The 24,808-nt window shown below is 40.9% G+C and overlaps 1 protein-coding gene across 5 annotated transcripts; it reads right to left on the bottom strand.

Annotated features, from left to right (window-relative positions):
* Positions 1-548: 548 nt before the first annotated feature.
* On the bottom strand, positions 549-24,631 carry CEP57L1 (centrosomal protein 57 like 1). Of its 5 annotated transcripts, none has more exons than XM_037392504.1 (13): positions 24,525-24,624; positions 15,584-15,638; positions 13,670-13,848; positions 11,454-11,598; positions 9,614-9,790; positions 8,908-9,029; positions 8,375-8,491; positions 8,008-8,085; positions 6,123-6,221; positions 5,328-5,405; positions 4,987-5,216; positions 3,155-3,299; positions 549-1,052 (listed from the first exon to the last, which is right to left on the bottom strand). In XM_037392504.1, exons 4-13 carry the CDS (start codon positions 11,536-11,538, stop codon positions 828-830), a joined length of 1,356 nt encoding a protein of 451 aa, XP_037248401.1. In that variant the 5' UTR covers positions 11,539-11,598; positions 13,670-13,848; positions 15,584-15,638; positions 24,525-24,624; the 3' UTR covers positions 549-827. The 5 variants fall into 5 exon arrangements, with proteins under 5 accessions (XP_037248401.1, XP_037248403.1, XP_037248402.1 ...); XM_037392506.1 differs by having other exon boundaries at positions 13,670-13,817; XM_037392505.1 differs by lacking the exon at positions 13,670-13,848.
* Positions 24,632-24,808: the final 177 nt, after the last annotated feature.

Here is a 24,808-nt window from a genome sequence, read left to right as displayed (position 1 = left end):
ATGTACATAGTGGGGGATGGAAAAGAGCAGACTCCTTGTTAGCATAAAGACCCACATCGCATTTGTATGAGTATACAAATTCCACAACCCGTCCTGGTACTCGCAGATCAAGGTCTCTCTGACAGCTCAGTTATTTTATACTGTGGTAGAAGGAGGTTCTGTTCATGAGAAGCCAAGCACCCAAGCTTTTGGTAGTGGCCCATTCCATGCACTTATCAAGAACACTGTCACGTTGTCATAGTTTAATAAAGTCATGGGTTGTGCTTGCAGTCTCTAGCTGTCCCTAATACTAAGGGGGCATATTGCCAATACTCTTCATTAAAGCTTACAGAGTAATAATAATAATAATAAAATGAAAATGTATATAAATAAGAGATAATACCGCTTCTTTTGCCTCAGTTGCAATGATCTGAATCTCCACTTATTAGAGAAAAGGAAAAGCACTGTTTTTATTTGAACAGAAGCACTAGCCCAAGTAATTCTGGAAAAGCAAGCTTCAAGTATCTTCTTGGCAGCAGGGGGAACAGAACACCAAAGATTGCATACTATTTTAAATGTTAAAAAGCTATAAAATTTTATTTGACAAGTTAACAAGTAAGCATTTCATTAATCCATCAAAACACTTTATTACAAGTCATTGTAGTTGAATTACAGGTACCCTACATAAAAGTTAATTCTGAGGTGAACAAACTGACCTACTAATGAGTGGGCAGTTTAGAACGTCTATATCTATGCTATACCTATTTTATTTTTTAAAAGTATTTTGTGAAATTAAAAATGTACTAGCTGTCAGACTTCAGAAACTTCTAACACAGTAAACTTTAGAACTATTGTTCCCACATTATATCATCATTTTTCAGTGTTGACTGAAGTTTCCGCACATTTTTTAGCAACTGAAGAGAGCTTCTGCTTTTCTGTCCAGGACAAGATTTAGACATACTTTCCTTTACAGTGACTGCAATCTCCTTTGCTTCCTTTTGGTCACCACACTTTAGTCTGATATGAGCTGCCCCTTGCTTCAATTTCTGAGTTTTTCTCTTTAATTTCTGCACCTAGGAAGAAAGATTACTAATTAAGAATGTTACATACTCGGAAGACCTACAGATGTAGAGCTCACTGGACTTCTACCAAACTCCAAACTAAAGATATCTAACAGATATTAAAAAAAAAAAAAGAAGTTCAGATCTACTAATCTTGCACATAGTTGTCTTGCTGTAACTGAAAGCACTACAGAAAAGTGACCTTGTCAACACAGAAAGCATTACAGAAAACTGACCTCACCCACACTCAATAGGCCGCTGAACCCCATCACACCCTAAGGTAAAACTGTTTACTTGAGAGAGACAGAATATTATCTGTTACCAAATTATATTTACAATGGTCTTTCTCCATTTCAGCTTGTACTACCCTAACAAACAAAAAAATCCCAACAAACCTATAAGATGTATATTGTATATTATCAGCTACTCTATTCACGCAGGTTACTCTGAAGCCTCATAACAAAATTGGAAAACAGATTAAATAGGATTGACTGCTACAGAACAGTTTTTTAAATGTCAGATAATAGGACTTGACTTGCACTTGGCATGAAAAGGTCACTCCCAAAGATAAAATTAGGCTGGAAGCATTCCATATGCCAGTTTAGGCTTTAAGTCCATTTCTAAAAATAATTAACTTTAATTGCATTCTAGAACATATTATTAACTGTGAAACACAGAGATGACTACAGCATTTTTATTATGATAGGTTCTAAAAGCTGAAATATGCATCAGAAATATTAAGACTGATCTGTACAAAATGCACACAGAAATAACTGTGTGCCAGGAAAAAAAACATATAGGCCAAGTGTTACAGGAGTGGCCTGTATTGATAACCAGGGCATGATGGACAGTAATCAAACAAACACAAAGAATGTGCTATTTACATCATGACCCTAAGGCGTGTGCTCTGATAAGGCTGTTCCAGAGCACACATGACTTGCCAGCAGATCTGCACCCTGATAATAGGCAAGGATGACAACAAGGTTGCACCACCCCATTGTGTTATTCCTCCTCTCATCATCCCAAAATGAAGGCAGACTGTAGCCATAAAGATATGCAAAAGGAAGGAACAAAGGTGCATTTGTTGTCCCTTGTCTCAGGTTCCTGGAGGATGAAGTCAGCAAGATTCTGAGGCAAGGAATAACATCGTAATTGTTGATGTTGCCAAGAGAGGCAGTGAGGACTCAACAGTCAATGTCCTTTGTCCATATTGCTAACATGTAACTCTGACAATTCTACTTTGACATAACCATCTTTGTGCTTGCAATTACATGGACAATAAAAGCTTTGAGTGAGTAAAATCTATCACAGAATGAACATGAATAAACTATCACCTCCCCCTTCCATAAGGTCTCACATGGAGTTTTGTTTTGTTTCCTGTATAAGCAAGGTTCTTAGGTAAGTCTGTTCATTCTGAAACGTAAGATGGAAGAACAGCAAACTATCAGACAGAACTATGGATTGCATTTTTTATCATATGTTCCAGACCAAATTGCTACAAAAGGGTTAAGCCGTTCATCTTATAAGATCACATAAGAAGAGTGATCTTATATGGGCATGTATGAAAAGCTGTTACCTATGGCTCTAAAACATACTGACACTGAATGTGTATGGGTTTGGGGTTACACAAAACTGAAAGGCTTGTCTGACTGATATTGGAGAAGCTGTGGTCAACAGACTATTTGGCTAATAAAAAGTTTTAATATTTCAGTAACACAAAAGACATTTAATCCAGTCTATACAGGATTTATAGCTTCTATTTTCTCATTCCCCAGAGGGACAGGACACAAAGGAACGAAATCCCAACAGTCTTAACACAGCTAACAGATGTGACAGACTGAGCAACCCAGCTCTGTATTGCAGAACTGCCCCGGGGCAGGAAGCTTCCCTACTAGCGTACATTTCGAGCTACCAGCTGTAAGCACTTTTTCTTGATCAAAAGAAGGAATTGGAGGCAATAACACCGAACTAGCCGCCTAATTATAATCACCTATACTGGAACATCCTGGCTTAAGCAATCCAGTGACATTCTAGTTAATGACAACAGGAGGCAGAGTTGTGGCAGCTTTTCGACTAGTGTGTTACTAGCTAGAGAGTTTTCGTTTTATTCTTACAGTAGCCTGATGCTTTTTCAGCTTGGATATTTGTTCTCCTTTAATCTCCATTTGTTTCACAAGGCAATCCAGGTCCTTTTCTAGGTCTTCACGAACTTTGGAGTCTTGAGTCTCCTCTATCTGTTTCAGAAGTCCTTGCTGCTCACTATTAAAGACAAGAATGGCACACTAAGTATTCATGATCTAGTCTAGGATTTCTTTCAGTACTTTCAGTGTATTGAAGGAGTTGCTAGCCATTTTGTCGAGAGTATAGCAATTTAGCATTATTTACCCTCTCACACAATATGCATTAATCTGTAATATAAACACCCTAGAAAAGGTATGTTTTTCTGGTGGGTCTGATCTTCTCCAAATTTGTAGCTAATGTGCATCTTATTCCTCCCTCTTGCCACAGTCATAACAACTACATGCGTAATAGTGTGCAAAATGAGAATTTGTAAAGCGAACAGCAGCTATGCAGTATGGTATTTTCACTTCCTGCCCAGTTTAGTGCAGACTTTGAAAGCTTAGTGTAATACCGAAAAGTATTGTTTAGACTAGTACCTTTAAATTACAGTTTTTCTGACAGATTATGCAAATTAAAATATTCTACTCAAAAAGATTTGCAGCGAAGTGTGCTGGTTAATTAAATTAACCAGCTTAACCAAAATAAATTGTGTAGATATACTTGATACCTAGATATCTGAACTAGTCAAAAACAGAGACCTTGTTCTATATATATTTAAAAAATATATATACATAAATAATATTTATATGAGATATATATATATAAATAATCTCTTTACAAAGGTTGGCTTCTTTTCTGACTTCTGAGTAACTGCTGCTCCTTGACAGTTTCATTGGAGCAACTGTTTGTTGCTATTAAAAAAAAATAAAGCCTGTCCTTGAATTGCCATGAGTAAGCCAAACATTGCTTTCTGAAGAAGGCATTGGTTGCCCGTTTAAGTTTTGCCACATCAAGGATTTCAAATCAGTGTCAAAATCCTAACTGGTTTAACCAACACATCCTCCTCTGTTCAAACCACAGCTCATGTCAACATGTCTACTATGACCAGCTACGTAGCTTTGGCCCACAGTTCTACAAGCTTGCATTAATGGGAAGATGCCTGAGAACACAAGTTGTAATCCACATTTACTTGCATGGTTAGAAAGATACATACACTCCCATCTAATGCGTTAGCTTCTTCCACACCCTGCCCCTTTTCTGGCAGGAGACTGTCCCTCTTTCACAACCCCCTTACAGGACTGGCAAGTTCTGCTGTCAACAAGGAAAGGGTATGAACACCAGGCTGTCTCAGCACAAAGACCCATCAGGCATGCATGTAGAGAGAGAACACAGAAAAAATGAGTACAAAGGAATAGGCTAGATGTTGTAACAGGACTATGCCACAGCTGTACTAATGTATTCTACCACCCAGACTGACTGCATGCTGCAGGCCTACTCAGTGCTAACAGCACCTTTGCAGTCTTCCCCAGGAGAACATTCTTGGTCTACTCTGCAGACCTCAGAATATGTTTAAAATTTCTAAAAAGCATAGGCCTAAAAGATTTTTCATTTGCTGCAGCTGTTACTTCAGTAGCAGCCCAGTTAAGTAGAGGATGTGGAAGCAGAAAAACCCAGCTGAAATATGTTGCTTGCTCACAAGATCAGTTAAACACCAGGACAGAATTTTTTGAATGAGAAAAATCCTACAAGTCAGACCTGCTCAGGCCATTCTGCCAACAAGTAGTCCTACACTTAAAACAGGCTCGGTTCAACTATAGCACACCTGTAGTTCCACAGGGCTTCACTGAAGTCACTTTTACTCATAACACCAGGGATTAGTACTCACAAGCTCATTTGGCCCAGCTCATCTTGTATGGCCAACAGAACGTCCGAAAGACTTCCGGTGGCAGTAGGTGATGTGGAACAAGAGGATACAGATTTTGAAAGTGCACTGCGTCCTAAAATTCCTGGTGTAGTTCCTCCTTGTCTTCGTGATGAGATATGTGGATTCCGATGCTTCATAATATGCAATACACTTTGTACGTTTGCGCTAACAGAATGGCTGGAGCTGACAGACTTAAAGCAGGATTATTAAATAGTTTACAGAAATGATTAACAATTACAATAAAGAGACTTATTCATGCGACTGTAGATGCCAATTTAGCAAGAACATCTGGTTTCACTCACCTTCCCAGCCACAAAAGGTAGTTCACCAGCCTTTACATGTAATTGTGAAAAGTGGATTTTCTTCATTGTAGGATTTCTCTGCCATAAGACAGAAAAAGTAAGACAAGAAATTCCAATCTGCTGACCCAACAGCACAATCTTAAACTTTTTTTTTTTTTTTTAATAAGTAAAATTCAAATAAAGAAGCAGTGTAATGCATCACCTCAGTTTCCTCAGTGGTTTAAAAAAAAGTTTCTTTCCTGAATGTAGAAGAAGTAGGATTTCCAACAGTCAAGACAAGCAAATTTTATTCCAGCTGCATTTAGCAGATAGCTTGACAATTAGGTTGACATTAAAGAAACTGAACATTGCTTGCTTAAGTCTGAAAAACCACAGTTGCACAATTTTGATTGACCTGTAACATGTGTTGCAAAATGAATTCTCTTGATTTCAACAATCCCCCCAAAACACACTATCTTAAGGTGCCTAAAATTTCTTTGGAAACTAATTTTGACATATAAACTGAAAGACAGCTAAGAGAGGATATGGAGGGGGATATGACAGTAAGACTGTAACAGAGGTTATTGTCATGCTGGTAAGGTTAAGTTTTCCAGTGAGGTGTTACCAGCTCTAGCACCGTTTTAATTACCAAAAACCAAAGAGGTATTCAACACTTTTTGTCACTTTTGAAAATGGAGTAAAGCGCAGCAGACAAACCAAGTGCCTCTTAGATCACCCTTTGTCACAAATTCCAAATGCCTCTGTGCAAGGCAGATGCTATCAGCAACAATATGCTAATAAAAACTTTCATGTTACCTTCTTAGTTTTTTTCTTCTTCACATTTTCTTTTTTAGGTTCATTTTGAGACATTACTGACGACATCAAAATTTTGTTTATCTCAAATCCTGTTTGAAGCTGTGGGAATAAGCAAAAAACCCCCAACCATATAATGTAATATTAGAAGTATGAAATTGCATGATTTAATTAATACCCTCTTTCATGCATGGATGAGAACCAGTTAAGGGCACTATCAACTGCCCTGCTTGGAAAGCGTAAGCTACACTTAAAACCGGAACAGATTACTAGGATGCCAGGTTATCAGGCAGATCTTGCAGCTCTGTCTTAGAAGTCCTCATTTTCATATTCAGCTGCAGCAGCTGTATTTTTCCACTGTGACAACCAGCAACTGAGATAAGCCAATCCTGCCGCATGCTGGGGATCTGATCATAAAATCCAAGGAACATGAACATTTGGATCTTACAATCTGGGGCAGAGAGAACTGAGCCTGTCTGTGTAACATTGAGGTCAAACCTACTGGATAATCATCAGATTGCTCTGTAGTTCAAAGCTGATATAAAAGCTCATGATAAACAGGATAATAGCCATTCCCAATTAAACATAGGACAAGGACTTTGTTTTGGCATGCGTAACAGTTTCGGCTAAACAATGCTGGAGGTCCATCGCAAAAGTGAGATTATTCTGGCTTTTCTGTCATCAAAGGGAAGTGAACCACCCCACACCCTCTATTTCCCAACCTAGATCCAATAGACCTAAACCCATCCTGCAGTGAACTGAGATGGTATTAATACTAGTTCAGGATTCAGTTTACTACATCCAAGTCCTTTCTTGAGCAACTACCTGCTTTGGGAAAGTCATTCTTACTATGTTTCTCAGAAGAAAGAAATTTTATTTTAGAATAATAATTATTATTTAAATAAATAATATTATTTATAATAATATAATAGATATTCTATTATCTCCCTGCTAGGCTTTCTGCTCTGCAGCAGCAAGCAGTTTAAGCAAGAAACCCAAAAACCTGCCATCGACTGTGTCATTCTGCTGGATTCTGGAGATGATACCTGGCCTACAATCTGCATGTTATTTCAGGCTTCCTGGAATGATGAAAATCCTCATCCTTGGATGAGGTATAAAACCTGACAGCAACGATGAATTAATTTAAGCTCTCAGCTTCACTTATGGTTAGGTTCTTTCAGTATTATTCTTCAGCTCTGCATCCCCTCACCCCACCCCAAGGGGATGCCAGCACAACTGCTCTCTTTCAAAATGACTGCTACTTCTCAGCAAAGCGAAGTTTGGAACACCATTACTCTGCCCCTTTAACAAAAAGGTTTTTTTGATTTTGCTGTCTTTGGAAAACATTCCTCTCTCAGATGGATGGTGGCCCAACAGACTGATTATGGCTTCGCAGAATAATGAATTATTCAAGTTCGCACTTAATGAACAGTGTAACAGTATCACTGATCAAAGACTTTTCCAAGTATAGTCCAATATATTAGATTTCAGTAGATCTTAACAAAAAGAGGAAAACAAACACAAAAACCAACCTTATTTGGGGTACAAGATTTCTTATATAACCACTTTCTAGTTACTGTAATTTATCTGATTTAGTTGCAGATTCTCTAGAAACTCATCTTCTACCCAGACCTCTGATAGCAGCTTTGAGGCTGATGAACTGTATCATTAATACAAAACAAAGTGGAATCTTGATTGAGATAGGCAATATGCCTAGTAAGCTTTCTACTTCTGTAATTTATAACTGGTCTAGGTAGTATTCCAGGAGTTTTCCCTAGGTAATAAACATGTGGAGTTTAAATGTAATTAAGAGAAGGGTATTTTAGACAGAGAGAGTATCTTTCTTCAGTCACAAAAAATAAGATAAAATAAAACCTTTTCAGTCTACCTGAGCAGTTTTGTCTTGCATTAGCTTACGCTGCTGCTCTTCCTTACAAAGCTTTTCTTCTAAGTGTTTGATCTTGTTCTGAATTTGAAGGCAAGAATGATTAGTCACACTTCAGTTTGCCAGGATGGATCAGAACTCTGAATTAGCTTGCAATTGTAATCTGGGATAAAACAGGACTGAAGGAATTTTTAAAGGCCAGACTGAAAAAAAGACATGCAAATGAAGCCAAGGTGACATTCAGTCAGGTATGCTTTATGATCTTAGCTTCAACAGAGGAAACTTTTGCAAAACTTAGTATTACTAACAATATGCCATACAAATAATTTCAAATGAATGACTTTCAGACTGTCATTCCATGTGTGCTTACTTCTGCAGTTCTCTGAGTAGCAGTAAGTTTAAGACACTCTTTTTCTAGCATTTCAAGCTTTTCAAGTTTTGCACGCAGTTCCAACCAGTTCTGATCTTCCCCTTTCTGAAGCTGGGTCTGGAAAAAAGTAAGCAAGAATGGAGTTGGCAGCCGACTGAAGTTATTGCAGACAGCAAAAAACCAAACACACTACAGTAAAGGTGTTTAACTAGTTTAAATTTCATACTTTTTAAATTGCAAAGTGATGAAAAATACCAGGCAGACAAAGAAGACTTAAGTTTCCAGCAGCCTTTTTGTCTACCAAATGTGCAAGTATTAGCATGGGTTTGCTCATTAGAAGTCCCACCTAGGGAGTTTTTTCATACAATTCACTGAACAGTTGTCATCAGCTAGTCAGACAGTAAATTACTTCCATTTGCTACCACCCTGAGCAAGGATGAGGAAAAATAATGGCCATTAAAAAGCTCAGATTTTACACATTTCTATGCTTTTTAACTGTATCACTACTTTGTCAGTATGCTAAGGGGCTTCACCTGTTGTTCTAAAACCATTTTCTTTTCCAGTTCCGCACTGGAAACCATTTTTCTCATGTAATCCAGCTGTTTCTCCAGCAGGGAGCAGCGGGATTGTGCTGCATTTAACTGCACACTTAAATCTACAGAGAGAAACAAAGACATTCAGTATAGCAATGACAGTTACACATTTAGTTATACAATGTCTCCTCATTGAGGAATTCTCTGTCTTCAAAACATGCAAAAAAAGTTTTCTTAGTCTGAACAAGTCATGTGGTAAAAAAATGTTTTATATATGACATGAGAATCAAAATGTTTTTCCAGAGCTAGTCCCTGATTTGAATTCCAAAGGCATGAGCACTGCAGTTGCTCTTGATTTACATCAGCAAATATCTATCCAGAATCTGGTTTCTTCCCTTCCCCTCACTTTTCTCAAGCTAGTAGTGTTACACACATAAGCTGCTGCTTGCTTATTATAGGAGTTAAAACACACCACCTGAAAACTGCTTATTCTTTAAAATAACTGCATGCGTTATGCAATACTTGCTTAATGTAAGTAAAAAAGATCTCAACTTGATCCACAATTACCAAGCTCCTGCCCCTCCCCAATTCTGAAGCAAAAAAGGAAAGGGGGTGCATTAATTAGCAGTTTGTCAAAACAAACACTCCCTGGATGATGCAACTCTTGGAGTTGCTGTGGCTACACCTTAGCACTCAAGAGAAGTACCTTTCCTCTGTTGCATCAGTTCTTGATGTGCTGTGTTCTTTTTGTAGGATTCATTCTCCAAGGCCTTATACTGAGCCACTGCTATGGAGAGGCTGCACAGATGATCTTCAGCCTGTGACCTCTCCAACTCTAGATGGCGGATCTTTTCTTGAAGAGTTTTCAGGGCTGCCACCACAGCTAGCAAACAACGCAACAGTTACACCTTAAGTAATGAATATTCCTATTATTATTATTTTTACAAAGCACTTAAACCAGCAAAATACTACCTAAATTTTTTTCCTAGGACTATTCCCGAAATTAATTATATTCCCCAGCAGTACACAAATACATACCGAACATATCTGGGAGAAAATGAACATGTTTACTGCATAACCAAGGTACAAAGCACAGGTCCTATGAGCAAAATTATTTTCGCTCTAAATGTTAGCAAGCACGAAGATATTGTGGCAAATTGAGCATAAGAAACCCTGAGACTTCTGCTTAGACAGAAGCAGGTAACACAGGTATCCGAGTGAGGTCACAAGTTTTCATTAACAAAACTGATGTGGAGAGATTGAAAATAAAAACAAACAAACCAGACTCAGGACAGGGGGGAAATCAGATACAAAGGGACATTTTAGTAGAGAGTGCATTTTAAAAACATTATTGTTTCAAAAGGTGATCACACAGTGTCTAGTTTCTTGTATTTGATGATTCTTTAACCATAGAAACAAGTCTGCAAGATTTTGCTTTTAGCCTCAAATCAGTATGTGTCAAAATTATGACAGAAGTAAAAGCTGCAATTTCAGCTACAAGGAAAAGCCTACTAGCTCTCCAAAAAGTATACACACCCATGGAAGTTTAAGACATGTTTTGTAACAAGTCAAGCTTATTTTCTGACACTTTATAGGCCTTGATAGTTTCCCTATACCAATTCTCTCAGTAAAGGAATGCCCAGCAAATATTGCTAGCTCCATAGCAACTCTCATCAGCTTATCATAGCCCCATTAGAATAAAATAAACAAACAAACAAAGTGGGACCACTTCTTCCATCTTTCTAATGGCATGTCAAACATTTCCTTACTTAAATACTTAGCTGCATAACATTAAACTGCACATTTTAATCAAAGAAGACCAAACTGTATGACAAAAGATTACTATGAAGTCACAGATTCTTCAGGTGAAGAGCAATGATCACATGCACACCCATAGGTTGTGCCTGTGCAATATTGCAAAGTTGTCCACTGTAGTAAATCCAAGTATGGAATCCTTGTGATTCACTGAGCTTTCCAGATATGCTAAGCCACCAAGCAGTTGCCCTGGGAGCTCCACATTAAGGCACACAACGACCACACCGGACCCATATTTCATACAGAGTAACTTTCATTCTGCTCTCTCCTGAGAGTCTGCATTATTCTAAAGCTTTCCCAAGGAATCCTATCACACAAAAAACCTCAGAAGTGATTTTAAGCTAGAGGGAGTTGAACAGCACTATGCAAAGCCAATTCCAACTCAGTGTACCATACCAACGATCTTTTTATACTCTGTATTTAAAGTCATGAACTGCTTCTGCTGAGTTTGAAGCATTCTCCTTTGCTTTTAGAGGAAGTTTGACGATTTTAAGTTAAACAATTTTCAAAGCCGAAGTTTATGAGGATGTTAGAAGAGTTGCAGCAGTTTCCATTCCAGACGTATGACTTCAGGGAGACTACTCCCTCAGGACACATATACATCCTGTCTCAATGTCAGTCTGATAAGCACAGCAAGTCATTGAACTGAGTAAAACAGAATAGGAGTTTGCTCAAGAGATTTCATGTGGAACAATTAAAAAGACCACTTTAAGGAGAAATTTTGGCTTTACCTTGGTTATTGGGGATAGAAGGCCTGTCACCACCAACAGCTGCCAACTTCTTTGATTCTGTATAAGCAAAGGCTGCAGGAAGCATCTTATCTGGTGGCTGAAGAAAGCTTCCTATGAAACTGTTCTTTGATTCAAAATCCACAGCCTACAAAAAAAGAGCTATTTAATGCTATTAGCTCTATAACAGACTATCTAACAGTTTTCAAAGTAAGTAACTGGGCTGTCCCTGGCTCTGTTTATATCAAAACAGATTATGTGCACCAAAATAATAATTAAAAAAACTCCACACACCCCCAGATGAATCCTGTATTTTAATGCAATGCCAAAACAACTGAAAAGCGTTGTTTTGAAAACAACGTAGTGTTGAAACACTAAACATAGCTCTCTTTGAACACCCAAAATTTTCTAAGATTTTTCTTGGTGCTTTCTAATAATTTATGCTGATTTGTGTACTTTGAAAAGCCAAGGATTGACAATATTTTCTATTATGTAATTTATGGACTTCAGCGTCTGCCTCTCAGTGCTCCTTGCAGAGCAAGCATTCCAAATTTTACAGCCTATTTTCATTTTGCAGCCTCCTTAGTGCTCTCCTGCCTATTTTTTTTACATGTGGCTTTATTACATAATAAAGATATAGTTCTCCATATTTACTGTTGAGATAACAGAAAGTTATTTAATATGTAATAACCCTAGCATTCCTCTTATTATTAAGTATATGTATTAACTCCTGTTTCTCCACTCCCTTTCCACTCTACCCTTTCTTTATTTTACTAGAAGTACATTTGAAGATTACACCTTGTCAAATAATCATTTTCTTGTCCATGATACTCAAGACATGGGCAGTGAAGCTTGCAGAAAGTGGTTTAGTCCAACGCAACCTCTAGGAAGTTAAAGCAAGTTTTACATCACACTGTTTTAAAACACATGCAAGTTTTAAATCACCAAGCATTTCACTTGATGCCATGTAAGAATTTAAAAGTATATACAGCTTCAGCTGATAGAAGAACAGCTTATTTGAAAGTTTAACCACATGATGATTATGGTATCACTGGAGTTTAAAATACAAAGCTTGCAACTGGAACAGGCTTCCTGCTTGGGCTGGGCTATTCACAGACCCTAGTTCCCAAGAAAGTCACCCAAAAGAGGTTATCTAGTATCAGGAGGAAGAAACCCAAACCAAGACTGGAACCTGCTGATGAAGCACACCCCAGGAAAAGCCATTCATACCAGGTGGGCGGGGAAGAAAGTTTTCAGTAATGGAAAAAGTTTCCAGGAACAGATCTTCCAGCACCGTTTCAGAAGCCGTATAAAATAAAAAAATCATCATCCATCCACACCTCCTCTTCAAGAGATGCAGTAAACCAAAGGTACGTGGAAATACTTCCTTCCTCCTCCAAGTTGTCATCATGGAGATGTCAACACCAGCATTTATTCGCCAGGGCTTGCTCGATCAGGGCCTCCCGGACACCGCTGCTTTTGTGTGCTAACACCCCCAGGGCAGATCCCACAGTCCAAGGCAGACCCCCAGCACTGACACGGCCCCCCTGGCAGTGGCACAGCTCCCCCAGACCTGCAAAAGGGGACCTGCCAGGCTACCCTTGCTTTTCTGGAGAGTTCCCCATGGGGCCCTGCCACCATTCTGCCTGAGTCCAGGCCACAAGGTCCTGGCACTGAGTTGGAAGCCATGGGCGGCTAGGCATACCACTGTCTCTGGCAAGAGGTTCCACCCGGTGACCGTGCCACATTTATGGCCACACAAGCTGTCTATACGCTTGCACAGCTCCATCCTGGAGCACTGGGAAACACCCTGCAGGGACACCTGACTGCCTGTAGCAGCTGGCCAGTCATATGCACCATTTCCAACAGCACAAGGGGCAGTGGCAGTGAAGGGCAGAAAGCAGGGAGCAGCAGAAAACTCAAGATACGGATGGGAAAGTCCTGTGGCTGCATGGGGGGTCAGGGCCGAGACAAGAGATGGGCCTGGCATGGCATGATGCACCAGCGCAGTATTCCACAACAGAAGAAATAAGCAAGACTTACCAATTTTCCCATTGCTTCTCAACCTCTACATGTTGGTGATGAAAAAGACTAGCAAAAAAGGTCCATAAAAACAGGCATATGCACACACAAAAAGCTTCCCACTACTGCTGTGAACAGAGGAAGGCAACTTTGGAAACTCCAGAGGAAGAAGGTGGGTTTTGCTCACATCATCTAACCTTTTGGCAGGCAGCATAAGCAGAGATTCACTTTTCCGATGTACTCCAGTGGAACATGGCTCCCTCGTATGCCTGCAGCTGCTACACATCGATTAGTTTCCTTATTACTTTCACATAAACAAGTTCTGCTGTTTCCAAGGAGACAGATCTGTGGACAGTTGTAAGGAGGGTGGGGTGATCTGAAGCAAATAATGAACAAGAGGGGGAGGGAATAAAGGTCCAGAATATATGAGAGTTTGTGGTCGAGTTCAGTAACACAAAGCAGGGGGGATGCAGGGGACACAAGTGGAAAGTAAAAGCCCTTTAGTTCTGCAAGTAAAGTCAGGGGAAGGTGAAAGAGGAGAGACCAGCTCACCAGCCCAGTGATGGTGATCCAGCTAATGCAGTGTGGGCTTCAGCATGAAAACCCACAATTTGCCAGCACAGCAGAGGGTAATACACACCCTGCAGCTGGAGGGGGAAGCTCCCCAAGCTGCTCCTAAGAGCACAGGCTCAGCAAGGGGTGTCAGGGAATACAATACCACACAACTGAGACACCTGTGTTTGCAGAACCCCTGCTGTGGACATGGTTACGGATGCCTTCCTTTGCCACAGCTTTCTCAGACGCGGAGGCTGTGTGAAGTAGGTTGAGGGAATGGTTGCTATAGCACTTGGAGGCTCTGTCAGCATAGTTATTCTCGTAGAGGTGCTCTGGTGTAGACAAGTCCTTTAGTATCTTCAGAGGTAAATACAGTTTATAACAACTATCCTGTACAGAAGTAATGTCTACGACACTGCAGACCTCAGGCATGGACAAGGGCCAGGGAAAGGACTGAGTCATTCTAGACCAGCAAGACATCACCAAACATCCTGACCACTTTCAGCCCACTAGGACAAGAAACCTACCAGGAAATAATTAAGTAGCTTGACATATGTTTGGACGTCAACCGTCCTATCATCAGCTTTTTCCCCCCACAAGTATTTAAGTTTCTACAAAACCATCACAGACAGGTTCGCTTTTTAAACAGGATTAGAGAGCCCACATCCACTCTTTTATTCCATGGTACCATGGACACCGGTACACAGACCTAGAGAGGTGCTTTAAAGCAGAAATTGCTTCCCAAATGGTGATATTTGTACTAATGTAACTCCACGAGGCCTGGGGGATTTAGCACTTGAACAACACTCGTTAAAGCAGCCAAAACACTGTTGTTTAGACAAGCCTTTCATTGAGGTTATTAATGCACTCATTTGAGTTTGGGGAACAGCCAAGGGAGAAGTATGCATATTAAACAGAGGCTGACAAAATACCCCAGTTACAGTTGAGAGGAGGGGAGGGTAAGAAGGAAGAAATGCCCCACTCCTGCCCCAGCAGTCTGCACCACTGCAGTGAGTGGGGTGAAGCACTTGCATTGTGCAGGCTGCATCTGGAGTGAGCACTAGCCCTTTGGGTTTTTTAACAAGAACTGACCCAGCCTGTGCCGGTGGACACAGTGGTGATGCTCAGGTACCCAGTGTTATTTCACACAGAAACCCACAAAGTAGCCGGTTCATACATACCCTGCATCATGCACGAGGCAACTTAGTGCTACACATGGGCTTGCCATTAACCATCAGCCTGGCCAAGCCACCTATGTTCTCTCCAAGCCTGAGCCAAGAGGCTCCCGGAGTGCAATGCCACATGGTTGCAACGCTGTGCACATTGCATGGTGCCAGGCACAGCAAATTAGCTCTGTGACAGCACTGCACTAATGTAATTACACTGCCTGTCTCCTACCTTGCTGCAGCCAGCGTGTTCACCCCTGGGGTGCAAGCATGAGCAGAGCTTTTCCCTTTAGCAGGACCACTTTTGCCTGTTGGCTCACCATCACTTGCAGGCTGGGAGCAAGCTTTTACAGAACCTGTTGGGGAGCAATCCTGTCATCAGGTCCATACCTGTATCTGTGACTTTCATGGCTCAGAGGACAGCAATCAAGCTGGAGTTTGGTACCTTAAGACAAACAGAGAATTGCCCATTTCATCATGGTCATGTAAGCACTAACGTGATTTACACTGTTTATTTTTGCTGGATGTGGCCTGCATTGAGTGCCAGAGCACTGGATTGGGTTGCTGTAAAAATCAATCGACATTTTTGTTACTGCTATCTAGCTACAAGTAAGTATGCCAACAGTGCAGATTTACCGAACAACATTGAAATCCTAAATGTTACAGAAAGACCAGTTACGACTTCCTCCTCCTCCCTTCTTTTCCATTCTTCCCCTCCTTTGCTAGCCATGTCATTAAAAAGTTTCAGAAAATTTATTATGAAGTTAAAAGTCCAAAACTGTTTTGCCACATGCACAATTGTGTCCCATACTGTAAAGCAGCATATGGAAAAGCTTTTTCCACATGTGAACTATAGCAGATTCAGGGAATAATGCTGGCTTAACAGCTTCCTGAAAGATATACGCTAAAGGAATAATGTGATAATGTAAGGGATGCTTACACTAAATTCTCTGATGTTTGTTACCTCACAGAGATCCTGGTTCATTCAAATTACTGTACAGGCAACCTTTTAGAAGCAAAGAAAGAGGTGCTGTCAGAACATCTTCAAAGAGGAAAAAGAAAAAAGAGATCAAAGCACTTTTCAGAAAGAAATACAAAGATATCTATCTTCTGACCTGACCTACTGGGCATGCACAATTTATGGTGGTTTTTCTTCATGAAATTGAAAACAGTCTCAGATGAATCAAAGAATGATTCACTGTTTATTTGACATAAGAGAAATTTTAAAGAGTCACCCCAACACAGGCTACATCGAGAAACTCCCAGAATGCTGGCTGCTGGCTTGTCTATTTGAGCCAAACCTTGCTGGCAAAAGGTTATGTGAGAGGCCATTTTGGTGACACAATCCAAATTGGTCTATTTTTACTCCTTTCACTTTCCTTCAAGAACCAGGGAAAAAGCTTGGTCAGCTGTACTAGTTGTGCTGCAATGCTCTTTCAGCCTTACTCCCAACAGACAAAGAACAGCCCTTCTACTGACAAGAAGAAATAAATAATGTAGGCAAACTGCATTGTTGTTTTGGGAACACCCAGTCTCTAGCATCCTGACACAACTGCTTTAATCAGCCTGAAACATATGACCTTGCTCAGGACATATCTAAGTAACGGGTACTCACGTCCTTCTTTAATCTAAGTGGGTTAGAAATTAAATGGTAACAGCTGCAAAACTAATAGGAAGTGAAACCTCACTGAATCAATATAGCATTTCAATATGGTTTTAAGTTCTGTTGAGTCCCACTTTACATGAGTTTAGAACAAATGACTAAAATTTGAATTGAATTGAATTGAATGACTGAAATTTGAATAAAATGACTAGAGAAATTAAGGAACTTGGGAGGTTTTTGAAAACTGACACAGAGAAATCCATGGGAGCTGTACAAACTGCGAGATACAAACTGACAGTCTCAGAACTGAATATACAAAGGTTAAGCACTTGGTTTCTTCGTTGATACTACTGTAGCAAAACCTATTCATTCCTGAATTTAAAGTCTTACACAGAACTTTCATACAACAATTTTTTTTTCAGTCTTGGAAGAAAAGGAAATTACATTCTGTGTTTTCCCATGACACTGCATGTACTGTGAAGTATGATGAAAACTGGTATTTTAATGAAAAAAACCCCCACTCCTAAGCTTTTTATTTCATGGTGTCAGACCTTCTGAGCATTCGTACTAATATTTCTCTAGTTCCTATTTGCTGAAGATAAGATAGAGAACAAAAAAGAAAGCAAACGGACTGAGTTACACAACCACTTTGTGAACAAGGCAAAGAAATAACCAGGAGGAGAAAAAACAGATATTTTTTTAAAGACTTTTTTTAGTAATTGGTGCTAACCTAACAGCATATCAAGCAAACTTGGGTCATAATGTTAAGAGTTTTGCTGTTTTCCTCAACGAGGACAGCAGACCTAATTCCTCATTAAATTGGGCCTTCATTCGTAAGTGCATGATAAAATCATATTCAATACTTTGTGAGGAAATCAAATTGGTGCAAACTGCTTTAACATGTATGAGCAGATGATAACTGAACTTAGCATTCAAAGAAGTAAGACTGCAAATCCCTACCTACTAACAATTGCTATGTTAGCAAGAAAGCATCTGGCCTGGAATATAGCATTTTTACCTTTCTAAGTCTTTAATCAGTCCAAAGTAATTAAAGATAACCTTCTTGTAAAAAGCAACAAAAACCCCAATACTGTAAGTGGTCACTCATATACCTCCTCGCTTCCCTCATGGTTCTGTTCCTCTTGTCATCTCCTTTCATCCATCCCCATATTATAGTTGCTTTTTCTCCCTCATCTCCTCTCTTTTCATTGTATTTACATCATCCTATAGCTTTGTTCCTTGCTCTTCTCCCTTTGGTATGCTTCTTCTTCTCCCTCTTCTAGCATAAACAGTTAGGGTTTTGTACAAAGTAAAAAGAGCTATTTCCCCCCCCCCACAGCAACAACTGCCAAGTTTCTTCCCTTCATCCTTAGTTCCAACAGATGCTGTTTGCTCTTAGTATACTGATGTGGAAACTGAAGGTGCTCTCCTCAGTACTCTACATGAAGAATTTTAAAGTTACTTTTTCTCTACCCACTTATTTTCTGCTGCTGATGCCGTCACACTGTCTTCCATATGTAGTTTGCTTAGCTTCACTACTTCTCTTCACCCTCAAAAATCTGCTTTTGCTCATTAGATTGGAAGCTGCTCTCACAGCTTTCTAAAGTGCAAAGCACAGTGCATGTGTCTCAACAGATTGGAAGGCAGGAGGAAATTACTGGCTCTGGCTATTGACCCTTGATTAAAAGAAGATGACTTTGCTGTTGTGGAAAGTGAAGGTTTTCAAGGGCAACTGTCTCCAGTATAGAAGACTGTGTATCTGTACACAGGCAGAATAATCAGGGATTAGAAGGGCAAATGCAAAACAGAAAAGACATATTAGGGTAAATGGGGCAAATATAAGAGTGGGTTGAAATGACAATCATTGTGAAGAAATACAATGAGGTAGGGGATAGTTATTGCAGGTACTGACTCATTCACAGTAAACACTTCTACCACATGATAATTTTCACCTTTTATGTCTCAAATATTTAATGGGATCATCGAAAGATGGTTCTGAACGTTGCAACTTGCCCTCTAGGCAGATGAAACACACAGATTGTGTCCCCACCATTGCCTTGGAATTTATTTTCAAAGTAAACTTCTGTTTTTACCAATACTTTCTCAGGGAAAGTGGCAGTCTCTTCATCCAACATTCTTTAACCTAGCATGGAGATGGTGTAGGAGGAGATATTTAGCCAGATAACTGGAAAAGCATGACATGGATGAGCAGAGAAACACAAAGAGGATAATTATTTGTCTCTTTTTACCTACTACCACTCCTGCTTCCCCCCCCACCCCACCCCCCCCCCCCGCCATTCCTGTGCTGCTGATAACTAGGCACCTGGCAAGGAGCAAGAACTCCATTCTGCATTTGTACATCAGGCAACCTAAGAACAAGAGCGAGAAAAAACCCAAACAACTAACAAGGAAAAGGTAAGTTTCACTCCTGGCAAGAAATGATTCCCAAAGTCATCTTTTGTCAGCAACAGTTGTCTTTAAAGATACAGAAAAATTGCAAGCAGATATAAGTCAGAGCAACCCTTCAATCTTACCTCAGAGACCTTTTTTTGTTGAAGAATAATTTTAAATAGGATAATCTGTTAACATGTCTCAGAATATTCATAGTAACTCTAACACATCCATATTGCATATCCCAAACAGGCACAATATCCTAAGTATTAATGCCAAATAGTTTGTAATTCATAAGGTATAATGAGTATTCAGAAATGCAAAAATGGTCTACCACTACTTATGCCCTGAGTTGTCTGGGAAAATTTACAACATTCAAAACCGTGCAACAGAATACTTGTTTCATGTAATCTGTGTATTTAAACTTGCATGACTTCAGAGATGCAGAAAAAAATCCGAGTAAGATGCTATGAAATCCTGCACAATATTGCATATATTAAACTTCAATTGATTATAAACTATTTAAGAGACATTTCTCCCCTATAAACTAGATGCACATTTTCTGACTGAAAGGTAATTTAGTGGATCTCTAGGGACTTGACTTAAATTCTTGCTATTCTGTGTGACCCTAATAAATCACAGAGGGATGGGACAGTAAGGGACTGATGTTCCAAGATATGTGGGCCTTCCAGCCTCAGGGCTGAATACCAAGTTTGGTAATGACAGGCTTAGATTCCCGGCTTGTAAAAGAAGTGCAGGTATACAGCCAAAACAAGCAGCACGCTCAGTGAGGAGCTAACAAAAGCTGTGTGCATGGGAACTATAAACATAGATGTGTGTGAAGTCCCACCCTGGTGCTTGGCACCTTTGTCCTCTTGGGACTCAGAATCTGGAGTGCTCTTCTGGCAGTGAGTGCCAAAATCTGTTCTTTAAAACAATGAATAGAGTCCCTGTAGCTTCTCTGGTCTGTGACTTCATTTCATGTGGCTGCTGGTCACAGCATTTTTCTTTGTATTATTACTGGAAAACACCAAGGTCTGTGTTAACAGACAGCCTGCCAAAGGTGTTTAAAAGGCCTATTGGTCTGTCAGCAGATAAAAAATTCCCAGTAAGCAATGTTCATTTTCTTTTAGTGTAGCTGGAGGAAATAGTGTCCATCTTCTCTATGCTGTTACCCAGTGGTTAGAGCATTGGCCAGGAAGTGGGAGTTCCTGGGGAGCATTCATGCCGCATCCCTGACCACCATGCTAGACTGGGAGGAGGAAGAGCAGGAAGGAAACAGGGAGTCACCACCTTTTCGTTTGAAGTTAGAACCCTGTTCAGAAAGCTGTGTAAGAGTCTAGGACAGGGAGAAGGCAGCTGAGGCAAAAGACAGAGTAATCCAAGGACGTGTCTGTCTCATCTAGTTTAATCATCAAAAAAGAATCTTGGGTTTTATTTATGTGTTTTTGTGATAAATAGTTCCTGGATGAAAAATAGCACTAGCTTGGGAATAGCTACCAGAAAACAGGAGTAAGCACCTACAGCTCCTTGTGTCTCCCTCCTTCTCGCTCACACCACTGTCACCGATTTGCCATCCTTTCCAATAGGGATACAACTTCAACAGATGAGGTGATGAATGTTTCCCTTCCACTTGGTAGTCCCTCTGAACACCTGGGACACTCTTCTGGGAGTTACAAGATGTTGACCTGAGGTAAAAGTCAATTCTGTCATCAGTGGGTCACTGCACTGAAGGTGAGCACTCTACCAAATGCAACTGGGCACTGAAGCCAGCTGTGGCTATAACAGAAGAACATGACTTGTTGAGCTCAGAAAGGTTCTCCTCAGCTCGACCTGTCCTGGAGCTGTGCTGCCTACCTCCTAGACTGCAAGTGAGGACAACGGGGAGAGAGGTGCCAAGATGCCCAGCTTGGGGCAATTCAGGACATTTCTATCCAGAAACAGACTAACAGAGTTCAAGTGGCTGCTCAGTGGAGTTTTTTGGATCTGAATTTTCAGTTTAACCGTAGTTTCTTTCCAGGGTCTAGCCTTTAGTCTTTCAGGCTACATTTACACAGTTAAATAGAGTATAGTCAGAGAGCTGGCAAAGTGCAGCAGGACTTTAAGTGGCCTGTGGTTCTGGTACATCACAGCCCAGCTCTTCTCAAAGCAACGCACCCTTCAGCGTAAAACTATTCCATAGTCTTTCTGTGAGAAACACTTGGTCTCCGAAGAAGCACCTCCATGGCTAATTTACCCATCCCTCCTGCATTTGTGACCTCTAAGAAGGCAGGGTGGCAGAGTTTGGTGCAAATGTACACATGCAACCCACAGTAGGCCAGAACACATGGTAGATGTACAAACATGCTCAGAAATAAACCAGCACATTTTCTCCCACACCTTACACTGCAGCTTGCTCAGTCATTGAGACCAGTCTGTTGGGACGATACATGAGTCTCGCTGTAACACCAGCCTTGTGCCTGGGTTCAAAGACCATAGAGGAGTAGCCTCTGAACTTCTAGAAGAGAGTGATCCCATCCTAGGTATTTACTAGTTGGAATGAAATAAGCTTCAACAAATCCAGATGTAAATAGAAGCAGTTGAAAGAATTGATTTAAAAAGCAGTTCGTCCCAAATTGCACAAGTTTTACTGTGTTATTACTAGTTCTCCAGTAACTAAGTGTATTCTGCAGTAAAGTGCTCTGTTGTGATATACAGAAACTGGAAAACACTTTAAAAAGTAAATATAATATAATTTAGATCTTATATCTTAGAAAGGACATGAATACAATGACGATGTATTGTATTTTCAAGAAGTAATTCTGCTGTTGGATATAATTTGCATATGGCTATAGAAGTCCTTATCTAGTTAAAAAAAGAAGGAAGTTGATAAATCATCAAGGAAGGAAATACTGAGGTTTAAAAAAGCCACAAATTTGTTTTTCTTCAGCTTATCATTTTAAAAACTCAAATGCTGTAATTCTGGATGAGTTGCCAGATTGTTTCCTTCATAATTCTGCCTTTCTCTTATCCATTCTTTAGGGATCAAAAACAAGCATATTAACTTCAGTCAGTGGACACGCAAATCAAACAAACACATTTCCCTAACTTCAGGCTCTGATTAATTCCACTGGTAGCCTTTGACCTTGATTTCCACAATGTCTTGCAGTACATACAGAAGCTTGACCTGGTATCGGAAAACTGCAGAGATTTGGTTTGGAAAAAATAAAGCCACCTTCATCTCCATTACCAAAGTACTACATTAAAATCTATTAAACACAGGGCTGAAATCTAAAGTTTAGGCCTTGGAGCCAGTTTCACAATCTGTTTCCTGTAGCCAGGGTTCATTTGCAGCCAGTGGAAAAAACAACTTCTAAAAGATAAAAGGCAGTGCTGTGACTTTCAATCAATCTTAGCATTCGGTGTGGGAATATAGCTGTACCAAAGTCTAATACCAACACTTCAGTCCTGACTCTGGTTCACTTCATTGATCTCAGATGTATGTAGCCACTGCCAGAGACACCCAGCAAGCACAAGCCTATCATAGGAACAATGAGATCTATCCAACTTCTGAAGATCAAAATTTAGATAGAAATAAAGCAAGCATATGTGACATGCCTACTCACAGGAAAACTGGGAGATCATAATGAGTGATGACAGAATGGGATGGGAAGCTGAAGTGGTAGCTAATGTAAAAAACAACAACAACAAACCAACATAAAAGGCACTGGCAGAATTACTTTCTTTGAACCCATCAGTTATGATGGGTGGAGGCCTTGAGTGCTTAGGGAAGTCAAGACTCACATTTATTACAGGTAGTGATGGTATCAGTAGATATATTGTTCATGAGGGTGCCAAAGGCCTAGAGGAAGCAGCTGCACGAAGCAGTCCAGGCCTGTCCATGCTGCCGAACAATGGCTATGCAGACTCCTTGTAGAATGGATTTTATGGAAAAAAAAAAAAAATCAACCCAAAAAAAAAACCAGAGAGAGATTGGTCTTCCTTAAAAGGTACAGGTAATGACAGAATGACACTTATTGTGCAAGCCTTAGATAAACAGTGCCAGAAAACAAAAGGAATGTCAGATGATGAAACCAGATTCTTTAAGAAATAAAAACTGTTGATGGCTGTTGTTGGTGAGCCAGCCCAAACTCTGTTTCTGGGCTCAGAAGCGGTTTGTGTCGTTCTGTGGTATGCAAGTAGCTTGTTCTGCATTTAATTTCAGTTTTGAGGTCTGAATTTTAGAGTGGGAAATGTGAACATAAGAAACATAAAATAATTATGCAAGACCCTATACGCAGACCCTAATTATGCAGGACCCTCTCTGTCCTGTCTCTGAGTTACTTGCAAGCGTTCTTTTGCCTTTCAGCATACTCGGAATTGTAGTTTTATGATTGCTTTAATGTGACAGCTGCAAATGGGTGGTTCTGCCCTTGTTTCCCTCTCCTCTTCTCTGCCAAGGGGTGAATTGGATCAAGGAGCTGACTTGGCTGAAAATTAACTTTCCCAAGAAGGTGCCTTTTTTTCCCCTGCAGAAAAAGCAAGAGAAACAGCATGACCAGCCCATTTGGCAGCAGATCACACTTAATCACAGAACGTTTGAGGTTGGAAGGGACCTCTGATAGTCACCTGGTCCAACCCCCCAGCTCAAGCAGGGCCACCTACAGACAGCTGCCCAGGACCATGACCATGTGGCTTTTGAGTATCCTTGAGGATGGAGACTTCGTAAGCCCCCCGGCCAGCTGTGCCAGGGCTTGGTCACCCTTACAAGTGAAGAACTGTTTCCTGATGTTTGGAGTGAACCGTCTGCGTTTTGGTCTGTGCCCACTGCCTCTGGGCACCACTGCAGAGCCTGGCTGCGTCCCCTTCGCACGCTCTCTTCAGGTTTTTATATACACGGGTAAGAATCCCCCCTGAGCCTTCCCTTCTCCAGGCTTATAGGCTCCAGCAGAATTTAGATTTAAAAAAAAAACAAACGGATTAATTTGGATAAAAAGACTGTGAAAATGTTGCCCAATTTGCATGTTCTAGGGGTTCCCCCCCCGGCCTTAATTTCAAGCGTCGAGGGCTGCATTTCACTTGCATCGACTGTTTTTTCCTTTCTGCTGCTGTGTTTACTTAGGCTACATCAAAGGCTTCTGTTGAAGCGTGTATCTGACAAGCCTTTGCAGCTGCTCAAAACACACGCGTGCTTCATTTCGCGGCAATCCACATTTCTGAAGTAAACCCCCACCGGAATGGCTGCGTTCCCGGCTCTGCCCGCCACCTGCTTTTGACACAACCTGTTGGGGCGTGACACAAAGAAACCAACGTCCCGGCAAAACCCAGCGCAGAAACGGCAGCAGCGCTCTCGCTTACCCTTCCCCGGCAGCATCCCGCGGCGGGGCGGGGCGGGGCGGGGGCCCGCGGGCAGTGCCGGTGCCGGTGCCAGAGGCGGCCCCTGCGCGCGGGCGCACCATGGCCCGGCCCGGCCGTGCCGCGCGCTGCCTGCCGGGATACGTAGTTCTCCCCCGCGCGCGCAGCGCCGCCCTTCGGCCAGGCTACACTTCCTAACACCCCCTCCGGGCGCCGCCGCTCCCCGTCACGATTGGGCTGCTGGCGCCGAGTTCTAAGAAGCGATTGGCTCGTGGGCGCGCCCGTCA

The sequence above is a fragment of the Falco rusticolus genome, chromosome 6 (assembly GCF_015220075.1).
Source record: "Falco rusticolus isolate bFalRus1 chromosome 6, bFalRus1.pri, whole genome shotgun sequence".
Lineage (NCBI taxonomy): Eukaryota > Metazoa > Chordata > Aves > Falconiformes > Falconidae > Falco > Falco rusticolus.
This window is presented reverse-complemented; position numbering and strand designations above follow the sequence as displayed.

Coding starts and splice junctions, on each gene's coding strand:
- CEP57L1 (XM_037392504.1), bottom strand. CDS start 11,538: ATGCTTCCTGCAGCCTTTGCTTATACAGAATCAAAGAAGTTGGCAGCT. Junction 9,030..9,613: donor ACTGATGCAACAGAGGAAAG/GTACTTCTCTTG, acceptor TTCTCTCTGTAG/ATTTAAGTGTGCAGTTAAAT. Junction 8,086..8,374: donor CTACTCAGAGAACTGCAGAA/GTAAGCACACAT, acceptor CTTCAAATTCAG/AACAAGATCAAACACTTAGA.